This window comes from Adiantum capillus-veneris, chromosome 13, assembly GCF_014529385.1.
Source record: "Adiantum capillus-veneris isolate H3 chromosome 13, ASM1452938v2, whole genome shotgun sequence".
NCBI lineage: Eukaryota > Viridiplantae > Streptophyta > Polypodiopsida > Polypodiales > Pteridaceae > Adiantum > Adiantum capillus-veneris.
Genome location: NC_140943.1, coordinates 104,470,540 through 104,482,010, shown reverse-complemented (window position 1 = coordinate 104,482,010; position 11,471 = coordinate 104,470,540). Strand labels below are relative to the sequence as shown.

At 42.0% G+C, this 11,471-nt stretch overlaps 1 protein-coding gene across 1 annotated transcript; it reads left to right on the top strand.

The window, feature by feature from the left end:
• Positions 1–7,872: 7,872 nt before the first annotated feature.
• Positions 7,873–10,747, top strand: LOC147444564 (uncharacterized). The gene is made up of 2 exons (XM_086527887.1): positions 7,873–10,049; positions 10,455–10,747. Exons 1-2 carry the CDS (start codon positions 8,279–8,281, stop codon positions 10,562–10,564), a joined length of 1,881 nt encoding a protein of 626 aa, XP_086384013.1. The 5' UTR covers positions 7,873–8,278; the 3' UTR covers positions 10,565–10,747.
• Positions 10,748–11,471: the final 724 nt, after the last annotated feature.

Here is an 11,471-nt window from a genome sequence, read left to right as displayed (position 1 = left end):
TTTGGCTTTATGATTTACCTGAACAGCCTGTTTGGATTCCTCATGCAGAATCCTGATGAGGTGTTAGAGGAGCAGGATGCAGCACCAGATGAAGAATGCGAGGAGACAACACATATACAAGAAGTCGAGGAGGTTGAAGATACAGTCGACCTTGAGGTTGAGGCAATTGAAGTACAAAGAAGTAAGATGCTCTCTGTGAAAACCACAGAAATCAAAATACCTTTGGATGTCAGTAACTTCACTGAGAAGCATGCTCAGATGATGCTGCCTGCTGTGCCTGACTTCAGGATTGGAGACAGGACCTATATCTTTTTACATGATGTGCAAAGAATCTTTTATTTAAGGTAGGACTTCTCCCTGGCTATCATTTCCAGAGTCCAAGAGGAAAGGAGTGGATTTGTTTCAGAGGATAGTAGTGATGATGAGGCAATGGAAACATCTAGCAATCCAATGGAATGCCTCCGAAGATGCTTTGAGAAAGATGAAAAATACAAGGAGACACTACCTGATGAAGCCACCTTCCAAGCAATAAGACAAAGCCTAAGACCATCAACAAGTAACAAAGAAGTGGATGATTGGTTTAACCATTCAGGTCAGGGGTCAACTACATCTGTAGACCTGTGGCAGGAAAACCTCTTTCTGCAGGATGAGAGCTTCATGGTAAGTCTCTGTGTGTGTGTGTGTGTGTGTGTGTGTGTGACTTACTCTGACATGATATGTGCAGTCTTGGATTGCTGACAAGGATGACTTCCTTCGGCGGCGGATTCGAGAGTATCGTGGAAGGGATGCGGCCCTAGCGCAGTACCTTTCAAAGCTTTGCGAGTCGCCGATAGTAGTTTTTCACAATTCCATGTCACAAGAGGGTTCAATAGCAACTTACACATTCAAGACACCATCACGCTTCTTGGGTGGAACCGTGCTGCCCAAAAGTGCAGATAAAGTCATTCTTGTGGACAAAGTGTTTGCTAGAGATTTTTTTGGTTACAGCCCGAGCTATACAGGTGGTCGGGCAGCGTATTACTACACGTACACAGCAATGGCACTTGCTCTTGGTAAACAAAACCCAGATGAACTTTTAGAGTATGGCAAACATCTCATGATTCTATGTTTTGTTAGCTTCGGACCTCTTGTACCTTGGGGTTTAGATAAAACCTTCGTGCCTTCACCCCACCAATGGATGGTTTGCATGGGACATCCTTCTCAACAGTTGATCTCTTTTCATCCCGCTGGATTTTCACATTGCCACCATGAAGCCCCATATCCGACAGTGCCAATTCTAAGCACTGCAGGGCTACTTGTCTCTCTGCTGAGTTCTTAATCTTCCAAGAAAACCCGATATATAAGTAGACCAATTTCTCCACAATTCTACAAAGGGCATGCATTGTACAGATGTGGACATTCACAAGTGGTATTTTCAAAACCGGTCGAAAAGCAGGGTCCTCAATGTGACGTGTTGGAGCTTTTCTCCACCACTTTGGGTTCATGACCTTTGCAGGCTCCATGCAGAACAAACACGGCGACTTTGCCATTGTACCCATTCCACAATTATACATGCATTTTAATGTTTTGAGGTCACCTGCAAGATGCCACTGAACTTGAAAGTCTCCCCTTCCATCTAGACGTAGTACCTCTCCCTGGTTAGTCTGTCTATCAATCACCTCCGGAATATTAGTTCGATGGAACACCCAATATAGAATCTCATGATCTTCTTTCTTTACCTGCAACACAAAATAAATGAGACTTAAGTAGATGTGAACATTTGAGCTTACCTGAGAATCTCGCTTACCTCAAACGCACCAAGCCACCATATGTTAGATTCTGATTGAACACTAAAGTACAAAGGATCATCACTGGGACACTTTGAGAGGGCTCTATTCATTAAATTAATCGTAACACGCTCTAGCTTTTTCTCTTTAACAAGCTCACACTCATCCAGTTTTAACACAAAATGTAATACCCCTCGTGACTCTTCAAATGTGATGTTGTAAAACTCCACCATTCTCTTCTGTAACATCTGCAGGTCCATAAAAATATTATTGAACTCATCATATGCCATGTTTGCTCCATGGCCACTGTAAGTTGTTTTAATATGAAAGGGCTGTCCAAGATAGTCTCCCTGTGCCTCGTTAAGCTGAAGTCTCTCTTTCCGAACACTTGAGGCTGATGGTAAAAGTTTGGATTTTATACCCTTCTTAACAAAGACGGATGAGATAGATTGTTGTATAGCCGAATATCCTCTTTTGCTTACACCAAGTGAATCAAGTGTGCCTTGTATCTATTTTGCAGGCACTGAGTTCTCTGAAATAAAGCGGTCCACTACATTTCGTTGTAGGACCTTAAACTTCTTGTCATGTACTATATCTGCTGCCAGGCTTCTACTTATGAGTGGCTTCAATCTCTTTCCTATATTGGCTTTGGGGTCAATGTTTTCCTTGTCAGGATAGATTGAATCTCTACATGAAGACAATGCATAAGTAAATAACAGAAAATTTGCTTCACTAACACTATTTAGGCACATGAAAACAATGCATAGCAAGAAAAAACAAAAAGATTACTTAACTAAGTCAATGTAGCCAACCAAGAAGCATCACCTTAATGCTCGGATTCTTTTCTTGAGACCTCCGGATGCAACCTGCAATGTTTCAAGATTGCGTAATTTCTTCTTTCGGATACGACCACCCAAGATGGTGTCCTTCATTTGACAACTTCGTACCTTTCCTTTCAGTTCTTGTACCTCTGTTTTGTGTTGCAAAATGGTAACCTGATCTGTAGAATGTAAATGTGAAAGGCGAACAATCTCACATTGTTGAGCTTGGAGAATGCCCTTATAAGTTTCAGCTTCTCTTGTAAGAGATTTACAATAACCCAGAAGGCCCTTTTCTCCATCACCAGCAAAGGTCAATAAGCTTGTAGGATTGACAAACGGTGGAGACGCATTAGTCATTGGATTCTTAGGGTAGAGAGAGCCTCTCGTCCAGATATCTATGTGTTTAGCTCCCTGAGCTCTGAGCGTGTCTATGGAAGCGGGAGGTATATGTGTGTTTGGTTTACTACGCTTAATCAATGGTTGGTACTCATTGTCCAAATCAATGTGAAGGTGATATTTGGCTCGTTTCTGGGTAACATTTGTGCCATTTGAGGAGTGTGCCATTAGCCAAATGTGCAGGTTTAATGGAAAGTGAATAGCGGCTGCGCCTTCGTCCCTCCATGTTAGCCTCATTCCCTCCATGTGGACGAGGTTCCTTCAATGCAGCTGAAAAGAAGATTATCTCTCAATCATTACGGACGAATGTTCAGAAGAGTAAAGAATCTACTTAAAGTACACTTTTTGAACTTTTACCATGAAAGACCCACCTCTATTATTCGCCATATTTTCTAGAGAGAGAGTGCGAAAAATACATTTTCTTAGAAGGCCCTCCAAATGACCTCCGAAATTTCCTAATGGAAGAAGTTCAATTGCATGGTCATCATTGCCTCGTTTAGGAGGTAGTTCACAAGGGATGTCATCATTAAAAACATCTTGAAATCCCTTGAGAAATTTGGATAAATCTAATTCCTTGTGATTGTTTATATTTTCTTTTGCTAAAGCATTAGGTTCATTTTGAGAATCTTTAACAAAAATCATGTACACGAAAATAGAGCTCTTTATTGACTTATTGGAAAGATTGCGTATGTAAAATGGGTATGGTATTACCCAATGCCTTAGCATCTATGTACATATCTTTTTCCTTGAACCTAAAGTAGATTTTCCTTTCAGGAAATTTAACATTGGCAACCATGCGATCAAACCATAGTGCCCCTAGGATTACATCATCGTGCTTGAGAGGAGAGATAAAGAAGTCCTCCTTGTCCACAAAGCTTTGGAGATGGAGCCTCAATTTCCCAATTAAGGGAGTGAGTGAGGCTTCTTGCCCCTTGAAAGCACCATCGGCAGGTAGGACATCTCCCATCTCATAGGCTTGGAGGCCTAGATTGGTGGCCAACTCTGTGGATATGAAATTGTGAGTAGAACCAGGGTCAAAGAGAATAAAAGCATCATGTTCTCTTACCTTTCCCCAAGCATGGCATAGAGGAGATCCTTTGTAGTGAGCATGCTCTTCTTGGATTTCGACCAAGGTAGCTCTAGGAGGCTCATTTTGTGTATTCTTGTGGGGACAAGCACGATAGGCATGCCCTTGCTCCCCGCACTTGAAACAACAGTTATCTTTACGATAACGCTCTAGCTCTTCAGGAGAGAGTTTATTTTTGCCTTTATAAGCTCCCTTCTCCTTCCCCTTGGGCTTGTTATTACGGTCCTTTTTCTCCGTCGGCTTAAGATTTCTTTTATCCCCTTGTTGGAAATTGATTCATGAAGCCACCATTGTATGGTATATGACCACAGATGTGGTGCATTGCCTTTGGGAGTTGACATACTCCACCATATCTTTAGTTAAACCCGCACAAAATTGTTGTTTTTGCTCTCCAAAATCCATCTTTTTGAAGACAGTGGCTTTGAGATGTAAGTCCCAAAACTTGTTTACATATTTATGAATAGATTGGTAGGGAGAGAGCTTCAAGCTTCACCATTCGGTGAGTACTTTGTCTTTGGCATCGGTAGCCAAAACTGCTTCATGATGGAAGCTCTTAAGATTTCCATGTTTGTGGAGCTTCACCGTTTGCCCATAGGCTAGACCACCATTACCTAGCGGAATTTTGAAAATGCATAGCTACATGGCATAGCTTAGAGGACACCATGAAGCCCTCATCTCCAAACGGCGCATAGAATTGTTGGATGAAGGCCAAGACTTTGTCCGTAGCACCAAAGGTGCCATCATAGGTGAGGAAAGAGATGTTCTTTCCTCCCTCTTTGAACTTTTTGAGCTTGGACGACCTCTTCCATGCGGCATAGGATTTCCTATGGCTTCTTCTTTTTGGTGGTTTGAAAGCTGCACCATCACTTTCTTCAGAAGAGGAAGAATTTGAGGAGGATGGAGAAGAGGGTGACCTCTTTCTTGCCTTTTTCTTCCTTTGTTCCTTCTTGTCTGCACCATCACTTTCTTCATAAGAGGAAGAGGATGAAGAAGAAGGAGAAGATAATGACCTCTTTCTCTCCTTTTTCTTCTCTTGTTTCTTGAAATCCCTCTTTGAATTATGGTGTAGAGAAGTTTGCGATGGTCGTATGCCATGTGTGCAAGAATGGTGGGTGTGTAAGAGATGTGTAAGAGTGGTCAAAGTATTCACTTTTCCCCCCAAAAAGGAGGTGGAAAAATTTATGATTTTTGGCCTTCCATAACTGCTACTATGATCTTTGATTTGAGCGGAGATCATAGATCTGCAATCTACACATCGATCTCTTTCCATAGATATGCTAAACGATATGGTTTTACTCGCTAGATTTTAAATTCCATTTTGGGGGAGAAATTTGAATTCAAATAAACTAGCCGGTTTGGCTGTTTGAATTCAAAGGCTTTCCTTTGAATAGTTTCTTGTTTGACTTCCTTCAACTGCCAAATAAAGAAGCTCTCCTAGACCCCATTCTCTTCTTAATGCTTGACACTTTGCATGCAAATACACGAGCATCTCATGGATATAATAAGAGAAAATTTGTAGTGGTTGTGTTTGATGCGTCCAAGAAGCCCAAGGGGTCTAGGGCCCATCTCTATAGTGAAGAGTTTGAAAAATCAAAGAAGGAAAATCTATGTTTCAACTATTTAGAAAGTGAACATGGCAAAAAGGATTGTCCCAAGGGGAAATTTGCTAACCAAGGTAAAGAGAAAGCAGTGCACATGGTGCAATTGCTTCCTCTTGAGTCCACTTCTTGCTTTTCTAATGTGGAACTAACACACACTGAACCAGTGCACAAAGTGCTATATTACAACCTCTATGTGTGTGGCAACCAACCTTTGGTCCACACAAGCTGATGTGCATGCATGGATTTATTCAAGGTCAGAAGGTGAGATTCTTGGTGGATAATGGTGCTTCTTACAATTTCATCAACTATACGTTAGTGAAACAGCTTAATTTACCCTAGACTCATAGTTCCCACCACTACAAGGTAGCTATGATTAACGACCATGATGTCGAGGTGTGGGATACTCAAGTTGATGATGTACCGTTGGAGATTCAAGGATATCATATATCCTTGAGTTTCCAGGTCATAAATTTGGATCGGGAAAATGTGGTACTAAGTTGGGAGTGGTTATATAGGTTAGGGTCATCATTAAAGCGTAGCTATGAGCATAATAGTTTAATGTTTAAGTTCAACGGTGTGCACATGGTATTATTGGGGGAAAAGGATGTTCCTTCCCCTCGCCACTTATATGTATAGCCAAGCTGAGCTTATGAAGCTCCCTTCTCAAGATGAAATAGAAAAACTCTTTTTGTGTCACTCGATGTGTCATTTTTTGTCAAATATTGTTGATAATGGTTCAATCAATGATGATTCCTCAATGCCACATTCTTCGCTCTCTTCTCTTTCACCTCTGGATACTTCTCTACCACCAAAATAAGCAAATGTTACTAGTAAATTAAAAGAACTATTAAGAGAATACAAGGAGATATTTCCAAACAATTTACCACCTGGGTTACCATTGGTGACAAGTTTTGTGCAGCAGGACATAGACATGGTTGCATGTAGTAAGCCCGTTAGTAAACCGCCCTACAAAATGAGTCGTTTTGAGGCTATTGAGGTGGAATATTTTCTTATGACTACCTCAGTAGAGTGTTCATTCAAGCCAATTCTTCAGCATGGGCTTCCCCATTTTGTTAGCAAAGATAATTAAGGAATTAATGGGAAATTATGCACTCGTACGATGATAGTTTTATTGGACAAGTTTTGGTAGTAATTTTTTTTTCTTAAAGAGAGCCATCAAGTAGTATATTTTCATGTATAAAATGTATTAGCCCCTGATAGACAAGTTGAAAATGGTTAGATAAGTACACATCATTCCTCAAAATTTGACATGTGTCTAAGTTAGCACTCTTGATGTTGATAACATGTTGACAAAACCTTCAAAAGACAAGGAGATAGTGATAAGGTGCAAGGACATATCTTCCTTTTCTAGGGAGCAATGCAAGCACCTATAATCCTCACCTTGGATTGCATGTCGGAAGAAATGGTGCCAAGTTGTAAGACAACTCGATTGGCTAGATCAGAGTTCTCCGTGACTTAATATAGTGTTGCTAGTTTGGTTCTAGATGACTAAAAACCTTCAAAATAGTGAACAAATGTGTTGACAAACGTACTGAGAAGTTTCCACCATGGACTTCCAACATTGCATTCTACCACTAGCTCTTGTTGCAAATTGCAAGATGAGAGGCGTCTAGCGCTTGGCCTTGATCTTTTTTATCTTGGATTTTTGAAAAGGCAAGCGCTAAAACCACGCAAGCATTAGCGCTCGAAAAATATCATTGCTCGAGGATGCATTGAGGAAGAATTGGGAATTTGGGGTGTGGGATCCAATACCAAGGCTAGGGGAGAATTATATGACAAGGAATGAATTTGTACAAGGAAGTGTCACTATTTTGGTCCTTTGGGAATCCGCATCAAAAATGTTGGGGACTGCGGGTGCACCTCCATTTATTTACCACCTTGAGGAGGGACATCATGCGAAATGCTCTCTGAGTCTCTGTGTTGCTTTCATGCACGGGGATTCTTGAGAGCGACTCCAAGATTGCTCTGCACCCGCGGTCGACGTTGTACCCGCCTGCCCTTCCTCTGATTCAAATTTCAGTACTACGTCTCCACATCTAGCACACGAGCTCAACGATCTCTTCGGATTTGCAAAGGAAATATATCTAATCAAAGACGTGGAGCTGCAGCTCCTGCTAACTATATATGGTATACCATCTTGGCTCATTTTCCTTATTTGCTGCGTGCTAGTTACCGCTTGATTAGAAAGCTCTGTTGCTATATTACGCCCGGCCAGCTAATTATCGACGCTAATTCTCCTCGCTCTCTACTCAGAATTATCTGCGTTCTGATCAACCAAACGTCCTCTGTTCTAATGCATTGAGAAATCTCCTGCGCGTCCAATATATAGTCTCCCTGCTGCAATATGAACTCTTTCTAATTATAAGTGTCTGCAATGGCAGCTTCTGGGTAGTTCTGATCTGCAGCGCAATTAGTAGCACTAAGCCTGATAAAGTCAAGGTATGTGTTAACTTTTGGCTAATTACATAGAGGATGCAAATAAGTGGTAAACGAAAAGTTTCCATTAATTGTCCAAAGGATTTCAATTCCTGCTACACAAAATTAATCAGTTAGATAATTATACATAGCTGATAATTGGCTTACAATATGAATAACGGCAGCGACAATTCATGTCCTCTGCTCGCTATAACTCATGATGATCCCCTGTCTGAGATATTCAGCTTTACTAATCGCACAGAAGGGCGCCCTTCTGCATGCAAAGTGCTATTGCATGAGGCTGCAGCTCCCATCCTTACAGTCAATAGCACTGAAGGCAGTAGTACTGCTGTGATAACAGATAGCAATAGTGATAGCAGATCGCCATATTTTCAAGCCCACGATGAATATACTTACCCCACAGGTCTGCTTGAGGATGTAGTTCAACTAGCTGCCTGTGACACTAATCACCCCCCGGCTAGCTGTCTGCTCGGCCTTGGCGCTGATCGACTGCATCGGCCTGAGCTCCCTGCAGAACACGAGTATAAAAATTTCACTGCTAGCTACCTTGATGATTACAGCACTCATGTGGATGCTACTGACAACAGTGCCATTAATCCGATGAGCTCCAGCTCCGTGTATGAACAATGTCATGGAGAGTTAACGCCCTTCAGTTGCATGAATGCGTCTTTAATTAGGAGCCCCTTCTTACACCTACCTTCTTTGATTAACGTGGACGCCAATATCATTAATCAGAAAGGGGAAACACAGAGTCAATGTATGCGTCGAAGTCAGGAACGAGCTAACCATTGCAAAATATTGGATGGTAAGTCGATGCACTACAACGATGATGGATCGCAGTGTAGCAAAAGCGTTGATGTATATTCACCAGCACAAAAGAACAAAAGTTCGCGGCACAGCTGGGAAGATTATGCAATTTGCTCCAAGCAGATGATGTGCCCACCGACTGAAGGTATGGTAAATAATTCAATGGGCTGGCTGATCTACCGAGGTGCTGGACACCAAGGTGACCGGCAGAGGCACCAAGCTGTTAGTTGGGCCAATGCGCCGGAAAGCCCCTGCGCCAAAAGGCGGGTACTCATAGAAAAATATTGTGGGGGCCCAAATATTCACACCAGTATTGGATCTTCAGCGGAGCTTTCAAGCTACTCAACAAGAAGCACAGATTATATTGGTAGGAGACATTTACAAGGAATTGATTTGAATAGATTGCCAATCTGTCAGAATTCTGCTTCATCTTGTGAAGGTTCAGTGGCATTAAAGCTGATGCAAGACAGCTCAGAGAAGAAGGCATCGAGCAATTCCCTAATGCAGCTGGCCGAGGCCGGGGCCTCATCTGTAACATTGTCTCCCTCATGTAGGCTTTTTCGAAGCCAAACATTGGATGTGAATCCATCAACAAGCCAACGTGGTTCTGCTGCATTGTCGACAAGATGCCCATTGCTAGGCAAAGAGCAAGAGCAGAGAATAAGCAAGTTCAGCAAAGATATTAATTCGTTGTGTGCTCATTCTCTAGTTCGGGATCAAGGGGCATATTGCTCAACCACCTTGGTTACTAGCAACTCTCCCCCAATGGAATATGCAGATAATGATTGGAGCCCGCGGCGCAAACGCCCCACAATTGTGACAGTTGCTGCCGCTGATAGGAATAATATACTAGCAGGATGCAGCACATCCTTTGAAGATCTGCAGACTATGAGTCCCCCTGGCACCCCTAACATGCAAGGTAGATCGGGACGTATGCTCAGCAACTGGTCTGACCCCGTGTTCGACTCAATTAGCAAAGTTCAGCATTCAAAGTTGCAGCAAAGTGGCGGAATTTCAAGTTTGGCCTGCAAGCTTAAGCAATTAGGAGCTTCCAGTGGCGATCAGAATATAACCATGAAAGAAAAAATGGCTGCAGTTACAGTACAGGGTGAAGGTGATGATCCTACTTTTGGTTGTGTATTACTATAAGCACTTGAACAAGTAACACTAGTACACTCAATCCATGGATTTATGCTAATGTTTCTAATTCAAGAAAAAAACTATGCGCTAATTAAAGCACAAGGCACAGATCTAGTTAAAAGAAAAAGTAGCAGATCAGAGCTGATGATTGATGTTGAAATTAATATGTGCAGGGAATTGACGCATTTACCTCAATTATTAAACTGTAGTATAAGCAATAAATTATGCAGAATGCCACATGGATATGTTCTGCAATATACATACTGATGAGTGCTGAAGGCATGGGTCGTGCTCTTGGAAGTTGGTTTGCATGCATGCATGGGCCGTATCAGATATTGTTTATCCTCAAATTTATATTAGCCTTTTGTCTGCTGCACAGGACGCTATATTGGCGCAGCTCAGCTGAGTTACAGAGCTCAGCTGCGGCCGATGCACATGGATTGGAATCTTAATGAAGACGATCAGCAATGCAATACCTTAATTAAATGAGGAAAAGTGATGGATTGCAAGAGATCAGTACAGCACGTGAAATTTCTGTGATGAAGCCTGGAGGCTATTCTAAATTGGGCGGATACTTGACACCTCCAACTCACTCTGAATCGGCAGCTTGTATTGATCAATATGAGTTGTGATGCCACTGAAAATTACATATTTGAATCACCCAAAGTATGTCTTTTTTTGCACATAATTAAGCTATATAATTGCAGGTATGTCATGATCAGTTTACTTAATTCTATCCAACATGAAAAGATCAATGCATGTACGCATGCGGTTCACACACACAATGTGCCAGAGAGAGAGAGAGAGAGAGAGAGAGAGATAGTAATTAATAAGCTTATGGAATTTGTTAAATCACTTAATTAAATTAACCTCCCTTCATAAAATGAGCAGAAGAATCAAAGAAAGTAATACTCGGTTAAACCCCCCCCCCCCCGCCCCCGCCCCGCCTCCCCTGCGCCAGCCTCGGCGCCAAGGAAGGGGAGTGGAAAGAAGTGACACTTGATGGGACGTCTCCTCACGCTCACACACAGAGGAAGGGCGGGGTTAATATGCCCAAACTCTAAAAGAGGTGCAATTAGTGAAGGACGGAGGGGGTAACTCATAAATACTACCCCCATCCTATGAGCCCCCCCCCCCATGTAGGCATACCCTTATATACAGGGCTCGGGAAACATTTTTTGTGGACCCGGCTTTGGAACCTTTTCACACGCATATGAACAGACTAACTCTATTTTTGAGAGGGATAATCACACTAAAAATCCCATATTATAACTAAAAATTTCATAATTTGAATTGGCTTGAGAACCTTCTTGCCCAAACTTGAGCCGGCCATTTTTCATTTTGAATAGGCTTTACATAAAGCAAACCTATCTTTTCCCTAGCCCTCTTATATATA

Coding starts and splice junctions, on each gene's coding strand:
- LOC147444564 (XM_086527887.1), top strand. CDS start 8,279: ATGAATAACGGCAGCGACAATTCATGTCCTCTGCTCGCTATAACTCAT. Junction 10,050..10,454: donor AGTTACAGTACAGGGTGAAG/GTGATGATCCTA, acceptor TCTGCTGCACAG/GACGCTATATTGGCGCAGCT.